Here is a 19,122-nt window from a genome sequence, read left to right as displayed (position 1 = left end):
ATTCCAATAGGTGGTGAAGAGAACGCAATCCATTGTCAAAAGTAACCATCCTCTTATTCTTCAGAACCTCATTTGACCTCCCATGCAGTGTAACCCTGAACAAGTGTGCCACAAAGACAGAGAGAGAAAGAGCACACACACACACACACACCGCCGACACTCGTGCATTTCATCTCCTTCCGGGGAATGTGTTCCCATAGTGCTACATTCCTCAGCCCTGGGCCACGTCTCTCTTTGAGTCCATCTGCAAATTGTGCCTCCAGGAATGTTCTTCATCTCAACCACCACAGCCATAAATCATTCCCATTAAGATTAATATGTTTCCCCTTCAACTCATTCTAGCCTGAATCTAGTCTAATTGAATGTATTATAGTTTCAGGACTGTTCACAGACAAAAGGAGCAATTACTTTTTCCTCCATTAACAACTCTTCTGTAACCACTTTAACTTGGGTTTAAACGTATAGACCATGCCAATGCATGGGGGAACTTGTAAGAGTAGAAAGTCATTGTAGTGAACGAATTAAGACAAGCCCTCCAGTCTAATAAATAGACATACATCATATCTGAATCATGTTGTGGTCTGTAGCTGGAACGTGAATAGGACTCAGGAGTGTGTGTGTGTGTGTGTGTGTGTGTGTGTGTGTGTACACAGAGGCTTTTCTATAAGAGCGACATCAATGATGTCATATCAAAACATTGCAAAGCACAAACTGGACATTAGCAGAAAAATAGAGCAATAAACAAAATGTGACTCGTTTCACAGTGGGTTTTTTTTATTCATATTTTAAAGAGAAGACATTCGTTAAATGCATTGAGGTTAGCCTTGGTTTGGAGGTCCTCTTGAGGCCATTTCCTCTCACTACATGTATTGGCTACATCTACATCTTTATGAATTATGTTATCATCAACTCGTTTTCAGAAAGGAAAAAAAAACAATGGAACGTTGACCTCAGAGTGCCGTTAAAGATGGAATATTTGACACAGATTTCACAGTCGGGGTCTCTTTCTCGAGTTGCGCGAGTCGGGAAGAGGTGGACTTCTACTTTATCTTGATGCCAACGATCTTAGCGCCACCGCTGACCGTGAAGTATTTGTACTTGGTGTCGCCAATGCGATTGGGGAAGTGCATCATGGTCTCATCAGGAAGTTTGATGTAGAAGGTATCCGAGGTGAAGTTGATGTAGAACTGTGGGGCGGGGACAGAGAGGAAGGAGACATATTTAATAATGGTCTATATCAGTGATACTCAACCTCAGGCCCGCGGGCCACATCAGGCCCGCGGGACCATTATGACTGGCCCACCAATGAAAATCTAAAAAGAAAATCTGGAAAATGAAATAAAAATAAATAAATCTGAATGAATCTTTAATTACATTATTATAAGTAATACTATTAGAGTTGTACTATTACTCGAACGAAAATAAAAGGGGGGGAGATGCAATGCAAATGAAAGACATATACTGTCCTATTCCCTGACATAATTTTATAGCTAAACGGACAGAATTCTATTTTATTTGAATGATGAAACCCAGCTGCCATTAATAGTTGGAAATGGAAATTGCGGAAATTGTAATTGCGGAAATTGCAGAAATGGTGGAAATGGAAATTGCGGAAATTGCGGAAATGGAAATTGCGGAAATGGTAATTGCGGAAATGGAAATTGAGGAAATTGCGGAAATGGAAATTGCGGAAATGGTAATTGCGGAAATTGCGGAAATTGCTCTTCACTTATAGCTATCTATTTTCAGGTAGATTGTTTTATTTTACTCAGTCAGCCATATCACTACTCATTTTTTTCATGAAAAAGGTCATAGCTGGGTAATCTATTTTCAGGCAAATTGTGTTTATTGTATTTTATTTTACTCAGCCATAACAATTTATTTTCTGTTAACCAACTTGCTGGCTGGCAGGCAGGCAGACAGCTACTCATGTTATGTGCAATAATTTGTGCAGTTATGGAAACAGCTCTTTGTGTTTATGCAAGAAAATGTAACACATTTATTTATTTACATATTGTGTGCATGCACATTGTACTTTGATACATTTTGCGAAAATAAAGCAATTGAAAGAGAGAAGTTATCAAGTATCATTAATGTCGTAATTTTATCTACTGGCCCCTGGCCCCTTGCCATTTTTGTAATGTGGCCCACAGGTAAATCTATTTGAGTATCCCTGGTCTATATAGTAAGGGTCTGGCCTCCCTCTCATGTCCATGTCCAATATTTGGCAATTATGTACAATTGGTGCCGCACACATGTTCAATGTTCAGTGGTGAAGCCACACAGGTCAAATCTGGGATGGAATAGTGCCCAAAATGGCCGACTAGTGTGGTGACGGGCGGCCCATCTCCTTTGTCTAAATGGAAATAGCCATCTTTATGAATACCTCACCTACAAAAGTGCTTCATATTAAAATAACAATTTGTGCATCTAAAGAATAATTCCCCCCCCCCCTCCCATGTACTGTATAAAATGTGTCATGCTTTTCACAAATTTCACTTCACCATGCAATCCCTGCAATACCTGGTTGTGAAGCCCGTTCAAGAAGTGGTGCAGTTGTGTTTTATTACACCATACACTCGAAATCGGTGTGCTGTGATTGGTTGCAGAGGACAGATACTGGAGTCTACAGTAGAAACAGACACCGTTTGGGCTTCGATGCCATAAAACTACCTACTTTTAGTCATTATGTTCAAAGTTTAGTTGGGAGGGTCCAACATAAAATATAAATATGCATCGAGTCAAGTGTCAATCGAGGGCAAAATTTGCAACACTTTCACTTTGACACCAAGCAGAGCTAGACTGTCATTTGGGAGAAGCAATCTCTGTCAGCTACCGATGACATTTTTTTTATGATCCAATAAAACCCCTCATATCCTCCATATAGTTATGATAGATGGCATCGTCATCAGTGTAATATGTGGACAGTACGGGGCAGAGGACAAGGTCCTAAAAATGCCATAGCAAAGCACAGGTATTATATAATATTGCTAATGTCTGCCGTTTTAGGTTTATGATGAAGCTCAATTTATGCAGCATAAATCATTGTATCGATGATGGGACCAACAGTACACAGACTCACCTTGGACTCCTCTCCACATGTAAACGGGAGGTAGTCGTCCTTCTGCTCGTCCATCCAGCAGCCACCAGATGTAGAATTGCAGATGATGGCGTGCTCTGAAAAACGGGGGTTGAAGTGCAGCGCGATGTTGTCCTCATCATGACCGATGTTGATGGCAAAGCTAGTGGTAAAGGCACGAAGAGAAACAGAGAAAGGGGTTTGGCTTTATTATATACCAAATTTTAATTATCTTGGATTAAATAGTGCTTTTATAGGTCGTTTACTTTGACATTTTGGAGAAATTGAGAATACTTACCCGTCGGAGTCATCCTTGGGCTTCACTCTGATCTTAAATTCCTGCCCCTCCTTGAATGTCATGTTAGTGACTTTCTGTTAATGAAAAAAAGAAACAGAACTCTGAACCATAAAAACATGGACGGACAATTAAACCAACCAATACACTCTTCATGGCTTTAAATTACACAGGAGGCCTGTGATTCCATCAAAACTGGGAAAGCATCTGTCATTTTAGATTTTTGCCTTGGCTGCCATTTTAGAAAAATCTTGAAAGTGTTTGAAAATGTACATCATTTTGAATTATAACAACGTTTAAGAACTATGCATACTGATTTTAGGCATTTGTGCAATCGACCATATATGTATATCACCTCAATGAAGTATATGGAAATCTACATTTCTGACATGTTGTCTTGGCATATAACACTTTATTTGACACTCTTGGACTTTGGTAAATTATAGGTCTACTAAAAAGGTCTGAGTGGATCAGGGTTATAAACTATAGGACTCCAATATACAAAAGCTACTTCTGTGAAAAGATGAAGGCGCGCAAACCTACAGTTTACAGATAAGTGCACAATAAAAAAGGTACTAAAGAAACTGAATAGGTGGCCCAGGGCCCTTGGTGGTCCATGGGCCCACGGCCCCAACCAAATGAGTTTACCCACATTAAACCCAGTGTATACTTTGGGTATTCAATACTAGTTATAAGAGGGTGCAGGGAATTAATACAGAAACTACATTTACACACACATAAAAAAAAACTACTGCCATGTAGTTGGTCATGGGAGGGGTTAGGCATGTGTTGAAACAATGGGGACAGCATAGTGGTACGTTAAATAGGTTCGTTATCATCTAGCCGTGTTGATGATCAACCAGGGTAGACACGAGACGGTGTATTAAATGGGGCTATAAAAACCATGAAACGGGAAGGAGAGATGTTTGGTCACAGAGGCGCAGTTCATCACGTGTAGATAGTAAAAGAATAAAAGCATCCGTCAGTCTGCATATTCTGCCACGACAGACTGTAAGACAATACGTGTCATATGCCACGCCCTAGCTCTCTCCTATTCTGGCCATGTATACATCATTCGACACAAATATCAGATCTGCAAACTCACAACACAGCACACATTGTGAACTTGAAGATTGGCAATTATTGGCAAAATGATTTGGTGTATAGGGGAAAAGGGAGGCTTTGTGGTTAACCTTAAACCCTATACTTCTGTTGAACGGAGTCCCCCAGGGGTCTATACTATTACTAGGCCACTTCCCCCAACACAGAATAGGAACTGATCAATCTGTGGACGATGGAAATAAAATAGAGAAGTGGTTATGTGAGCACAGCACACATGCATGCTCTGTTCTGCCCTGGAACCTCCCCTGGAGTGCAATATACTCTAATGCCAAGCTTGGTAATCATCGTTATCTACTGTAAATATACATAATAAAAGTACACATGCAGTAATCATCATCATCATCAGTATTATAGTCGCCATGATTAGGATGAGCCCGTGGGGGAAATCCAGGCGCCAACGTTAGTACAAACGTCAACAGGTTACAGGGCAAGGAGGGGAAAAAAGTCATAGTAAAATGACGCTTTATGTATTGTGCGTGCATGTCTGTTATAAATGTAAAATTTTAAACAAATTACAACCACATTGACTACTCTACTAGAACTATTGGATTGGCTATATCACGCTCGATCAGGTGATTGGTGTCCCCGGCATTGCCTGACAGTTACAGCTATATAATTTAACAATATCGTCCCTTCCATCACTACTGGTACCACACCTACAAACCAGTCTGCTCCTATTTCACATCAATACTTGGTTTATCATTGACCATATGCCGGTATAGAGCCTTGCACTGGAGGACAATGGTCCATTTGAGGACAATGTTCCAATTGAGCCAGAAAAGAGGTGGCACGAGTAGTATACTTCCATAATCTACAGACCAGATTAAAATTGGCTTCCTTGATCCCCCTAGTGACTTTTAAGAGGTTTGCCTCTGGCACACTCTTTTGGTATTACGGATGTCATATCCGTAGTACCAAATGTCATGTCCTGTATTTGTTGTCACTGGCAGAGCTGTGGAACATTTATTTGCCTCTTCTCTTGGCCAGTGCGCCAGTGTGGTCTCAATGTGATTTTACTGGTTAAATAAAAAATTAAATTATAATGTATCCAGATTAGAATTTGGAATAATTAAGGATAGAATGCAATGGATGGAATATAATACAAGCAACTCACAATAATGGGCTGTCCACAATATCATAATTGTTTTCAGAATCATTCCAACTCAAGTGGATGTAGACAGACAGTATGGTGAATGATGTAGTGCTTTCTTGGTGTGGACTAGGGCTTTAAGCAACTAGTCGACTATTCAACTTGTCGACTAGTAAATCCTGCAACCTTGTTGGTACTAGTAGGCCTCAATATCAACTACTGTAGATTATAGTTATAGTCACCAATGTACACAGTTTAATGTACAACTATTATTTTTACATAATAGGTAGGCCTAGTTAAACTACTAGTAAACTTCAGTGTTTTCAATTTCTATATTAAAGGGATATTTCAGCACACCTCAAGCCGAATTCCGGCTGATCCGGTGAGTCTCTGCATGGCGCGGACCCTGAACTAAAATGGGCGCTGAAGCAACTTGGTCGATTCTCTTAAGATGAATAATCGGGTACAAGGCTGCAGTACTGAAATAACATCCAGGGAGATCAATGGTTGAAGGGTTCTTGAATGTTCCTGTGTACAACATTGTGTGTTCGGCATACTATACAATCACTGTGTACAAATCACTTCAAATCATCACCATTAATACAATTATCATCTAATCTGTCAAAGTAGATACATTCTTATTTTTTTCAAAATCAGAGGAAGTTCACCATTACCTAGAAGAATAAAACCTGCCAGTGGACAATCTATTGCCATATTCAATAGCATATAGCCATAGCTAATAGCAATTGTCTTCCTATCCTTTATTATGTAACAAACATTTTACACAAAGTGGAAAGAGTATATAGGCCTTGTTTGACTGAACCCATTAACCCTAAACCTGAGTCAAATTAATTAGACTGAGAGCTTGGGTGTGACTACTACACACCTGTTATGCATCAATAAATCAGCCATCCCCAAACACAGACAGACACAAGACTCTATCATGATACATCTTGTCTGTTCATATCCACATGGCTATTGTGGTGCTAACTATGGTACAGTCACAACTCACAACTAGGAAAGCATTATGTTGCTATAAAGGACTTTGATCTAAGAAGTAAGAACCTCGGCTGTAATCTGTTTTACAATTGAGCCTGTCACCGTAAGCTGTAAGTAAGTATGCTCCTTTAGCACACAGTTCCCCTTATCATTCCACTTACCATCTTTGCTGTCTTCGGTGGTAGACCCCTCAATGGTAACTAGCCAGGTGAATGGTTTTTATTACAGTAAGCAACCAATATGGGAAAGGTTGTACAAATCCTAGCCAATTAGAAACTTTACAGCCTTGAGTCTCATTGGCCTATGTGAGGGCCTAGCCCTAGAGTAAACCAATGATGGGGCTGGTCCTATAGGCTGTGCGTGACACAATGCAAGACTAGATAGACCGACATTGATTATACCATTATTGATCCTAAAGGAAATTTGTTTTGTCCAACAGCTCCAGTGCAATACATACATACAGAATTTAAAGAGCATGATGAACAAAAATACATTACATCAGTAAATAGATTGCAGTAGAAAAAGTTAAAAGTTAAAAGTTAAAGTTAAAAAAGTGCAACACCACTAAAAGTAAATACAGTTAGTAGAAAGTTAAGTAGTACAGTAAATACAGTAAAGTAAATTTATTTACTTTACTACTTAACTTTAATTAATTAATTAATTAATTAAAAAACAATACCTAATTGTACTTGTAAGTACAATGAGGTATTGTTTTTAAATTACTGGAGTATTTCCAATTTGCAGTAGCCTACTTTTACTTCTACTCCAATACATCGCAGAGGCACATATTGTTACTTTTACTCCACTACAATTATTTGAAAACCTTATTTACTTTGAAGATTTTGAATATTATTACAAAACTTACGCTTACAATACATAGGCCTACAAGTTCACAATATGTGACAAGGTTGTAGATCTGCTATTTTCAAAAGATTTGTATGCATTTTTATGCATACTTTTACTTAAAGCGCAAATAACATGCATTTTAAAACTGCTTTTAATATTTAATATCATATAGTCTATGTCCCTCAAAGTTATTTCTAATGGTTTGAGCCTCAATCACCACTCTGATATAACCAGGCCTTGTCATTTCTTTCTGGACTTTGAAAGCAGTTTTAGCTGCAGTACCACAATGTCCTGAGGTGGTGGGGGACGGTGCTGCATATGCAGATTATTTAATATTTGAGTCATTATAATCATTATAATCTCCACTTTCTCCTCCCTCCTTAAACCCCCTCCCCCCACTCAACCATCATCCCTCACTGCTGATGTTTTTGTCAACTACTTCGAGAAGAAGGTTGATGATATCAGCAGCTCCTTTCCTCCCCTCCCACATAAAGTGGCATCTGACTCAACCAACACTAACCCCAACATACCATGCATGTCCTCCTTCTCTCCTCTTTCCCCAGACGAGGTCTTACAACTAGTAACATCCTCTAGACCTACCACTTGTCCTCTTGACCCTGTCCCGTCTCCAATCTTCCAGACCATCGCACCTGATCTGCTCCCCTTCATCACCTCCATCATCAACACCTCAGTAACCTCAGGCTGCGTCCCATCTGCCCTCAAGTCAGCCAGAGTAACACCACTCCTCAAGAAACCAACTCTTGACCCCTCAGATGTCAAGAACTACAGACCGGTATCACTCCTCTCATTTATTTCTAAAACCATTGAACGTGTTGTCTCCAACCAGCTCTCTCTCCATCTCTCACAGAACAACCTGCTGGATCCCAACCAGTCCGGATTCAAGAAGGCCCACTCCACAGAAACTGCCCTGCTGGCAGTCACAGAAGCACTACATGCTGCCCAAGCTGCTTCCCACTCTGCAGTACTGATTCTCCTAGACCTATCGGCAGCATTTGACACAGTGAACCACCAGCTGCTCCTAGACACCCTAGCGGATCTAGGCATCGGTGGAACGGCACTAAAGTGGTTCTCCTCCTACCTCACCGAACGGACCTACCAGGTTTCCTGGAAAGGTCTGTTATCATCCCCCCGAACCCTCCAAACTGGGGTCCCACAGGGATCTGTACTTGGTCCCCTCCTTTTCTCACTGTACACTAAATCCCTTGGCACTATCATCTCCGCCCACAATATATCCTATCACTGCTACGCCGATGACACACAACTGTTTCTATCCTTCCCCCCTTCTGCCACTCAGGTGGAAGAGCGCATCACGGCATGCCTGGCTGACATCTCACAGTGGATGTCCTCCAACCACCTCAAGCTGAACCCAGACAAGACTGAGCTTCTCTTCTTCCCAGCTAAGTCCTGCCCTATGCGGGAGTTAACTATTTCCGTAGACAACGCCCTGGTAACGTCTGTCCCAACAGCCAGGAATCTTGGTGTTGTCCTGGACAGTCAGCTCTCGTTCAAAGCTCACATCACAGCTGTCACTCGATCCTGTAGGTTCACACTCTATAACATACGACGAATTAGACCGTTCCTCACCCAGGAATCAGCCCAGCTCCTAATCCAGACAACAGTCTTGTCAAAACTTGACTATTGTAACTCCCTCCTTACTGGCCTACCAGCATGTGCACTTAAGCCTCTCCAGCTGATCCAAAATGCCGCAGCTCGCTTGGTCTTCAACCAGCCAAAATTCTCACATGTCTCCCCCCTGCTCCGCTCCCTCCACTGGCTCCCGGTCGCTGCCCGCACAGAATACAAAACTCTGATGCTGGCATTCAAAGCAACCAAAGGTATGGCTCCCCCATATCTTGCAAGTATGATTGAACCCTACAAACCCTCCCGCGCACTCAGATCAGCTAACGCAGGGAAGCTGGAAGTACCCTCACTAAAAACGCCGGGACAACGCTCCACACGTCCCAAACTCTTCTCCCTTCTGGCTCCAAAACTGTGGAATGCACTTCCCATGGCAGTCAGAACTGCAGCATCACTCCCAATCTTCCGCCGTAGTCTGAAAACCCACCTTTTCAGACTCCATCATGGCCCATAGCACTTACTCTACCCTAGATAGCACTTCTGTAGACTTAGATAGCATTTGAAACAGACTTATAGCATGTTATGTAGACAGCACTAGAATTGCATTGTATATAGTCATAGCACGCCATAGTACATATGTATAGCATAGTAGTATATATGTAAAGTTTATACGTATAAATTATTAAATTTCATTATATAGATATTCCACTGTTACTTTCTTAGCTTACGCATGTTTCATGATGAATGTTTTTATGTGATGTATTCCCATGCTTTTGTTCTTGCTTGATGTAAGTCGCTCTGGATTAAGAGCGTCTGCTAAATGCCTAAATTGTAAATTGTAAATTGTATAATACTGATGCTAGATAAAACCAGGCTTGTTTCCATTCCATGCCAGCTTGGAAAATCAACAATGGTGGACATTGTAAACGAAGTGGAAATTCCAAATTGGAACTGAAGACTAAAGAAGAGGAGGAATTATACAAAGTAGGTAAGTATTGATGACATCACGATGAGACCTGTTCCTGAGAGCAATTTCCATTAAAGCATAATATGATATGAAAGCCTGATTGTTCAAAATTGGTTATTTGTGGGGATAGAAAACACATATGGGAGCCCCAAAAACTCAAAAGAAATTGAAAAGGTTGAATTTCATGTTATAGGAGACTTATCCTGTCTTTCAAAATTGTATCTATGCATATGTTTTACACTTTATTATTCAATAGGCCTAAGCTGAAATTCATAAGAATCTTGCCCAAAATTGCATGATCCACTCCTTTAAACCTGGCCAGTGTAAAACTGTAGTAATGAAAGCTACCTGTCCTACATAAATATATTTTGTGTAATTCTTTATGGTGTCGTCCACAGTTAACAGTTTTTGTACTGAATTGTGCTTGAAATGTACCTATTCTGCATACTGTTAATCAATCAATCAATCAATCAATCAATCAATGACAGTAACAACTAGATAAAGTGCCCCTCAGGGCACAGGTCTCCACCATGGCAGGTCAGGTTGTGGCCTCCTGGTGGCACTATAATAGACCAATGTGAAAAGAGTACCATTTCTTCTTACGCCTTGGAGGGCAAATTGGCAATTGGATGATTTGAGGCATTTTGTTCCAAAAATGTGTTTTGCAAAAATCCACCTGTTGGTGGCGCTATAACAGGCCAATATGAAAAGGGTGGGATATATTCCTCAGCCTAGTAGGAAAGTCTGTGAAAGATTTCGCGTAAATTGCACGCTGCATTCATGATTTTAGGCTTTTTGTTCAAAACGGGCCAATTCTGCAAACTTTGAAAGTCAATGTTAGCCAATTAGGATGGAATATGAAATATCGGACAGATCCGTCTTGAACACATGACTATAAGAGATAGTGTCTAACGATTTGCAGGATTTTTGGACAGAATCTAGAGGAGTAATATTAAAAAAATGTTTTTTAAAAGTCGGCCTCCTGGTGGCGCTATAACAGGCCGTTCTGGAAATTTTGGGGCAGAGGTTCATAAATCCAGGGAGTGTGTGCAAAACACACACACACACACACACACACACACACACACACACACACACACACACAGTCACACGCACACACGTGACAGGCAGAATGAAGTAAAGAAGAACCCAGATCACGTAGCAAGTAGCAGACCTCGGATACCATATCAAGATCTCGCTAGTGACCGCCGGTTCGACACCTGCGCTCAAGGAAGATAGGTCCCTGTCCCTGACTCCCTATCTCCTCGGCATTCTCAGACCAGGCAAGGCCTAGTTAGGCCTCGGTCACAGTTTGGTTGTAATTAATTTTATGTAATAAAGTAAAAATTTCACCTACTTTGCCAAACATAAGGTCACGGATCTTCATCATGATAGGGCGGAGTTTAAAGTACGGTAGCCAATCCCCTGTCTGTATTTCATTATGGGCGTGCCATACGTTCAACGTACACAAATCGAAGCTAACAGCAGCTACAGAGTTAGCTTCGCCAGTTACTTCTGGTATGCAAAGTTTTCTTATGGATTTTCGTTAACAATTTAAGCTGAAATTAAAGTTCAGCTACGACATAATTAGAACATATAGTTGGTACGTTAATGTTCCATTCTGGGTTAGTATTGTAAGCTCAGTGTTTACTTAGCATCAGCTAGCTGCCTCTAATGGTAATAATTAGCTGATCAGGCTAAAGCAAGGTGTTTTTGTTTGTTTATTTTCTTGCAGTTTCGTGTAACTTTTGTTTTCTTAAGGTTTGGGGAAATCAAATGGCGTCGTTAATGGCGACAGAACCGGGATTAGTCCCTGGTGCAACGGAGTCCGTAGTACCAGCTTGCATGTTTGCACCAGAACATGGATACAGTGCTAACGACCCATCCGGCGGAGAGGACTTTGAGGACGGCGAGGGTACCAACGGCGAGTCCGTGGATCATTTAGACTTCAGCAGTAAGGTAGGCCAAGTGGTTCCCTGCGATGAAGTTTAGACTATAGTGTAGTTGGACTAGCCGCTAGCGGGATGTCGAACTAATGCGCAGTCCCCATGCCCATGAGTTATTTCCCCATGAGGGTGTATGTTTACACGGATTTTGATGTGCAAACGAATGCAATGTACAGTTGTGTTTGTTCGGCAACCTGTGCTGCAAGGACTGGACACGTTGCATTTTTGTGATCTGCAACAATGTTTTAGTCGTGTGACACGTATGTCGCTGCAACGATGACCAGCTGGCAGCTGGCATTTCATAAACAATGCAACCTTGAGCACTGAAATAGCCTCGGATCAAGACTATCATAATATGCATTTAATCGAATCTGACTTTACTGTAAAAAAAAATAATCTATAAACTAATAATCTATGATAGTCACGATTCACAAAGTGCTTTCTTGTCTCCAGATCGCAAATATTACATTTATCCCCTTGTAGTTACTATTGAGGTTTTCACTGTCTTTTTTCTCTTCCTCCTCATCCTTTTAGCTGGTTTTGGTCAGCCCGACAGGAGAACAGTATGACTCGTTACTACGGCAACTAAGGGAGCGGATGGATGAAGGCTGCGGGGAGACAATCTATGTGGTGGGAGTGGGCTCAGGTGAGCACATAAAGTAATGGTCCATTGGTCCTCCTCTCACATGCCAGGACACGTTATACAGTCTGCATTGCACAGCAACTGTAAAGAGCCTCGTTACCCACAATACAAATGTTTACTACAGCACAACAGCGATGGCTTGTGGAAAAGGGTATCGGCCACATATAAATCTGCTATCCGGAAAAGAAAAATACATATACTTCGTGCTTGACATCATGGCTGCGCAAAATGTTGCTTTATGTCATGCGTCTCATCTCATCCCACAGGGAAAGAGGGCGTGCAATTTGATGCACAAAATGTGCAGTGGAAAACTCAATTCTATTGCCTGACAGTGTAGGTCCACCCTGACAGCTGAGCTGGCCCCATTTGTCTACTGTTGAGCGTCTATTCTGAATCCCACAAAACAAACACACACACACACACACACACACACACACACACACACACACACACAGGGCTTTGTTGGTCAACAGGTGCCAATTTTCTGCCCACCACAGCAACATGTCTGACCCATGTGGCCTGTTGAGGGTCAAAGGGCATATGTGAAAGGGGTCTTGTCTTACCCTGCTCTCTGCATCGGGGATTAACTGTCACTAGTAGCAACTCAACTCCCTGTTGGTAGCTTGGACAGGCTAGACGTGTCATTTATTTACATTTAGGTGGGCGGTAGTAGCCAGATCTGCTGGCAACACATAGTGCTTCCAGCCCATAGACGGGACTAACCTATTAAGACCTAATAAACCTATGTTGCTTTATCAGTGGTTCTCGATCTCAACCTTTTTTCATGTCAAGGACCCCCAACATTATATGTATTTGACCGTCGGGCCCCCATCTCAAAATGTTTTCTTCCAGGGACCCACAGAAGCAAATATTTGAGTTAAAAATGTTTGCTTTAAAATATATATTTTCAGAGGTTTGTACCAATCTTCAAGACTTCAAAAATAGCAAATTTGGAATTAGCCTAGGGTGAAAGTAATCTCTTATTATGATTTTGTGTCATTTGAAGTTTGAAGTTAGTAGAGAATTGGTCTTTTTGAGAAGGTTTTGTCAGAGAACATGGTTAGGTTTGCTGTATGGCTGGCTCGAACACCTAGCAAGACTGCATGTTTATGCAACTAGGCCAATATTGGGTTATGACTATATTCAACAACCCAAAAAAGACCCCCGTCAAATATATCTATATGAAATAAAAAAGCCTTGTCAGCAATTTTGTCTACCTAGTGAGTGATTCTCTCAGTCTACCTTGACAAAGACATCAGAAAGTGGTCTCTCATGGGCATATTGTGAGATATGGCAACGGGTTCTTGGAAGTATTGTTCCGCAGTCATACCTAATTAAATCCTGTGTTTGTCTGGGGAATTCTGACTTCTTTTTATATATAAAGTTAACCACTTTTCAACCTGGCGGTCCTGTTTTAGGCATTTTGAAAATGGCTAATGTACAAGCACTCAACGTGCCATGATGCGACACATTGTGAGCTTGTAGATTGGCTATTTTCCGTGGCGTGACACCCATCGTACAACAAACAATTAAATGGGGGTGGAAAAACCTCTGTGACAAATTGTGATACAGTACTCGATTATAAGTGAGCAGTGACGTCGCTGCTTGCTCACTATGATTACATCTGAAGACATTTAGTTGAGATGCTGAGTAAAGGGCCGTGGTAACTGGTTGTTAATGGCTGTGCAAAATGTTATCCCTGGTTGTCATTTTGGGCGAGGCCCTGTGGTTTACACTGTATAGTGCATACTGACTTCTTACCCACAGTACATCCACTCCCCTTTTCTCCTTCAATCTTTATGCGACTTTGTCACTCTTTAAATGTCCCCTGTGTTCCTCCTGCATGCTGTTCTTTTGTCTCATCCTTCCCTTAATTCCTACCATACCATCCCCTTCATTCACCCTCTCTCCTCCGAGGTGCTCCGATCGATCCATCGTCCACAGATTTAAATCGGCCAATTTCCACTCCCAACTGACTCGATCGGTGATCGGCAATTTACCCGATCTGGAGAAACGGATCTTTTATACCATTTTTAAGTGGTATAAAAGTCAATCGTATATATAGTATAATATCACTTTGGCCTGAACATTCTCCCCTTCCTCCTCACACACAGGAACAGTTTTTGACATGGGGTTTTGACAATAATCTAGGAACTATTCAAATTGTTCCCCTTACACACAAGATCGGTATCGGCCGATCATGAGAAAAACAAAACAAACTGTGATCGGGATTGGTCCCAAAAACCTGATCGGAGCTCCCCTACATCATGTTTCATATTATTACTTTGCTCCTCTTTCACCTCACAGTTTCCTAACCGACCTTTCATTGTTTTCCGTCCATATGTCCCTTCCTCTCCTTGTTCTAACGCATTGCTTTCCAACTTACGGCTGGGCTCCACCGGGCGCGTTGCGTCTCCGTCGCGTGCGTCAAAAAACGAACCGGGGCAATTTTAATGCAGTCACGCAACGCGGGAGGTGGAGCCACCCTTCATTGATTAAAAAGGGGACATTCCCTGACGGTGACGGAGACGCGACGCGCCCGGTGGAGCCCCGGTGTTAGGGTTCTGGGGACCACCAGGAAGTCATGAAATGGTACCAAGTAGGGGTCCGTGGCCTAATGTGCATATATAACCCCAGTTTGATAGGTTTACATGAACAAAAAATCTGATTTTAGAATCATTGTTCTCATGTCCTCTTGCTCCCAATCCCTAGACGGTGGTGACTATGGTCTGGACGACAAGGACATGGATAATCACTGTTCTTATGTCCCTCTTATGCTCCCACTCCCCCAGACGGTGGTGACTATGGTCTGGACGACAAGGACATGGATAAATCACTGTTCTTATGTCCCTCTTATGCTCCCACTCCCCCAGACGGTGGTGACTATGGTCTGGACGACAAGGACATGGATAAATCACTGTTCTTATGTCCCTCTTATGCTCCCACTCCCCCAGACGGTGGCGACTATGGTCTGGACGACAAGGACATGGAGGCGTCGGTGGCCACGATACACTCGCTCTGCGAGCAGATCGGCGCAGACCTCATCCTCCTGAGGGAGAGAACGGACAGCGGGGGAAGGGTACGGGACTACCTGATCCGCCGGCGAGTGGGCGAAGAGGATTTCCTGGAAGTCAGGTACGTGACCGGAAAAAGGAAAAAACAACCGCACACTGTCTTCAAATGCAGTGACATTTATTAGGGAAATAGCAACGTTTCGGCCTATTTCCCTAATAAATGTCACTGCATTTGAAGACGGTGTGCGGTTGTTTTTTCCTTTTTCAATTTTGGGACACCGTACCCTCTCCTACGCACCTGTCGTTTGTAGGTGTGCAAAAGCTTTGCTTTTCAAGGTACATGACGGAAAGAAAAAAAAAGTCAAACTATAAATACCTTGTGACCTGAATGGGCGGAAGTTTGACAACACCTCGGGTCACAGGTGGCCTTGAGCAAGCACTGGATGGACCGGATGCTCCAGCGTGGCTGGCTGCTCTAGACCACAGAGTTGTTGTTGGTTGTACTGAGCAGTCGCAGTGTTTGCTCATGCATTAGTTTCATGAATGCGAAGATGGGTGTAGTTGTGTGAATGACTGTGTGCTCAGCAAACTGTCCTTTTGTGAAGTAAAGGTTAATAAATGCAAGAGAGATGGTTATTAGTGTCTTGTGACCACAAATCCACCCAGTTATAAACTATAAACGTTCTAACACCAGGAAACACCAGTTTGGATATTAACCAGAATAGTTTGACTTGTATCTTTTGTTTTTGTTACCGTTTTAACTCAATATATATATCTCTGCGCAAGTGCAAGTGCATTTTTGTTACACCCATGATTTCTAGAATTACAATACATGTATTGTATAAGCCATTGTATCAAACGGTCAGATGATTAATTTCAAAGTGGGGTGGCAAATAGCCGAACTGCAAACGACTTATTCGTAAACACAGCATGACTGCAGTTTCACAGTTTACACTAAAATCTAGATTTGATTAGATTGAACTTTATTGAGTGCACAAGTGGTGCACTCAATAAATATTATAATACCTTGAGGGAGTGTAAACCTCTCTATAAGGTCACAGAGATACTGTGGCGCAAGACCGTTCAGTGATTTTAAAGACAAACAATAGAATCTTGAAAAATCAACTCTAAAACGGACGGGGAGCCCTGAGTCGAAGGGAGGCCAAAACAGGTGTAATAATATGGTCCCGCCTACGGGTTCCAGTTAGGAGACGCGCAGCAGAACTTTGGGCCAGTTGTAGACGTGCCATCGGAAGATGTTGTAGGTTAAACAATCTTCCAAAGATGAAGGAATGACACAGTTCTTCAGGGTGAAGTATTGAGAATGTATTAAGAAGAAGAGAAACAACATACAGAGAGTGAGGAACAGGCCTCCATGCCTGTTCCAGCAGCCCATCCGGGCGCAAGTCTCCTCAACCCCCATTCCCAGACAGTCCTTATAGTCATGTAATGTCCATATACGGATCTGCGCTAAACATAAGGGCGACACACAAATAAGTATACCTTTGCCGACAGCGTGGAGGAAGTCAAGTCAGCTGTTAGATTGACAGCTGCATGAATTAGACTGAGCACATTGTTGAGCAAAGAGATGTAATGGAAGGAAGATATTAAATACACAATAATGCATATATCTGGCACTGTGATGAAAGCGTGAATGACACGTTCAAAATCATTGACTGTGCACTTGATGAAATCTTAGCAAGTGCACAGTCAATGATATCAGTGCTACTGCTTGTTTGTTTGTTTGTTTGTTTTGGATATACATATGTATATGGATCTATAGTGTCTCCAATAAATACCTCAAAAAAAATTGAGGTAAAGGAAAATTAGTTAAAAGAAAACGTTAATCCAACCCGCACTGATCATCATCGCTGCTATGAGGGAAATGGTCCGTCCCTTCCTCATCCCTACGCTTACCCTACAGAAACTTCCGGCGCTTGACCCGTCTTCCATGATTATTTTTGCGTATTTTGCTGGCACTGGCGCCACACTCGGTAGTATTGTGTATTGTGTAAAGAGTGCTACTCATCATATTTTGTTTTATTTTTTAATCTTACGGAATAAACTATGGAAACTTCCGGTTCCCAAGTGTGACCACTCTACCTCCTGAGCCACTGCTGCATAACTCAATATGAGGGAAAATAAACTCAACAAGAGGGTGGACGTTTACGGAACACAGGAGCGAACCCTCTAGCAACAGATAATCGGAAAAGATATCTCCGTCTTCCTTTATCACCTATTCGTATCGGGGGCATTGTGTCTCGCGGTCTCATTTTTGCACCCTCGTCTCTTATCCTCGTCTGCTTTTCTTCTCCAACTTCTCCTCGTTCCTTTTTTACTTCCACCAGGGTAGCGGTGGTGGGGAACGTGGACGCCGGTAAGAGCACGCTCCTGGGCGTGCTGACCCACGGCGAGTTGGACAACGGCAGGGGCTTCGCCCGCCAGAAGCTCTTCAGACACAAACACGAGATGGAGAGTGGCAGGACCAGCAGCGTAGGCAACGACATCCTGGGCTTTGACCAAGAGGGACAGGTAAGGGAGAGACGGCTGGTCTTATAGGCTTGATATTCGATAAAAATATCACTTTTCTTTGCCATTATGCACATTTTACACATTATCGAATAGATGATAGTAGATGTTAGATTAAACTGTGGACATCGACCAAGCCCTGGGAAAGGAACTGCCTGCTCCAAAGTGCTTTGTACTTAGCTCTGGCTGTCACCTTTTACTCCTTTAAACCACAAATGGGTGGGGATTTGCCTGTTTGTCCTCTGGAGACAATGGCTGTTTGAGCACTCAATCGCACAACATCAAGCGACTTGCTGTATTGTAAATGTATTGTAATAGTACTGACAGACCTGTGTACAACAACTGGGTACCCACTTTAATCTCTGTCCATACTGTATCAATGAGCTGTCTATTGTTTGAAAAGATAAAATAGAACGCTGCATTTTCGTTGCCCTCTCAGTAGTGGTCTGGTTATTTTTTCACACAGTCTTCCTGGTTTGCCCCTGAGACTTTTGATGAATTTGAATCATCATTCTCTCAGACAATCATTCTATTTCCTCTATCTTATTCTGTCTGATTGTCCCTTTTGTGGGTTTTGTTTTAGTCCGTACAATCACGTAATAATAATCTTTATTGTCCCAAAGGCTATTCATCTTCACAGTCTGTTCAACACCCACAACAAAACAACACATAACACAGAAAAACGTATCGCCAAGACAATACAAAGCATGAGGGCCCCACTGTACACAGAACCATCCTATCGGCGGGGAAGTTCGTTTAACCCATTTTGGACTGAGGTCGATAAAAAAGCTTCTAAAAAAAAATAATAATCTGAAATATGTTTCTATGTCAGTGGTGCTCAACCTTTTTCATTTCAAGGACCCCCAGAATTATCTCTATTGGGCCACGGACCCCCATCTCAAAATATGTAGTTCCAGGAACCCCCCCCCCCCCAGAAGCAAATATTTTAGTTAAAAATGTTCGCTCTGAAATATATATTCATTGATTTGCGCC

General features: G+C 42.1%; 2 protein-coding genes across 5 annotated transcripts in view; one reads left to right on the top strand and one right to left on the bottom strand.

Moving 5' to 3' along the window:
- Positions 1–797: 797 nt before the first annotated feature.
- Positions 798–11,485, bottom strand: LOC308313323 (galectin-2-like). The gene is made up of 4 exons (XM_080760402.1): positions 11,355–11,485; positions 3,378–3,451; positions 3,083–3,242; positions 798–1,187 (listed from the first exon to the last, which is right to left on the bottom strand). Exons 1-4 carry the CDS (start codon positions 11,385–11,387, stop codon positions 1,041–1,043), a joined length of 414 nt encoding a protein of 137 aa, XP_080616528.1. The 5' UTR covers positions 11,388–11,485; the 3' UTR covers positions 798–1,040.
- Positions 11,443–19,122, top strand: part of LOC308313318 (GTP-binding protein 1-like) — a 23,890-nt gene continuing 16,210 nt past the window's right edge. For 3 of the 4 annotated variants that reach the window (XR_013963881.1, XM_080760391.1, XM_080760393.1), the window contains exons 1-5: positions 11,443–11,515; positions 11,759–11,956; positions 12,478–12,589; positions 15,541–15,721; positions 17,949–18,132. Coding sequence is in view for 3 of the 4 variants with exons in the window: in XM_080760391.1 (XP_080616517.1) it covers positions 11,774–11,956; positions 12,478–12,589; positions 15,541–15,721; positions 17,949–18,132 (660 nt within the window). In the remaining variant the exon portion in view is untranslated. Of the gene's footprint in view, positions 11,601–11,758; positions 11,957–12,477; positions 12,590–15,540; positions 15,722–17,948; positions 18,133–19,122 lie in introns of all 4 variants that reach the window. The other variant, XM_080760392.1, reaches the window with a different exon arrangement.

Source organism: Protomyctophum bolini (genome assembly GCF_963924005.1).
Source record: "Protomyctophum bolini genome assembly, chromosome: 3".
Lineage (NCBI taxonomy): Eukaryota > Metazoa > Chordata > Actinopteri > Myctophiformes > Myctophidae > Protomyctophum > Protomyctophum bolini.
The sequence above is the reverse complement of the archived record's forward strand: the minus strand, read 5'-3'. Positions and strand labels throughout refer to the sequence as shown.

What these genes read in the sequence shown, in the direction of transcription:
- LOC308313323 (XM_080760402.1), bottom strand. Translation starts at nt 11,387, where the DNA reads ATGATGAAGATCCGTGACCTTATGTTTGGCAAA. An exon ending in GTGACCTTATGTTTGGCAAA is followed by an intron (nt 3,452 to 11,354) that starts GTAGGTGAAATT and finishes TTTCATTAACAG; the next exon opens with AAAGTCACTAACATGACATT. An exon ending in CATGTGGAGAGGAGTCCAAG is followed by an intron (nt 1,188 to 3,082) that starts GTGAGTCTGTGT and finishes CCCGCCCCACAG; the next exon opens with TTCTACATCAACTTCACCTC.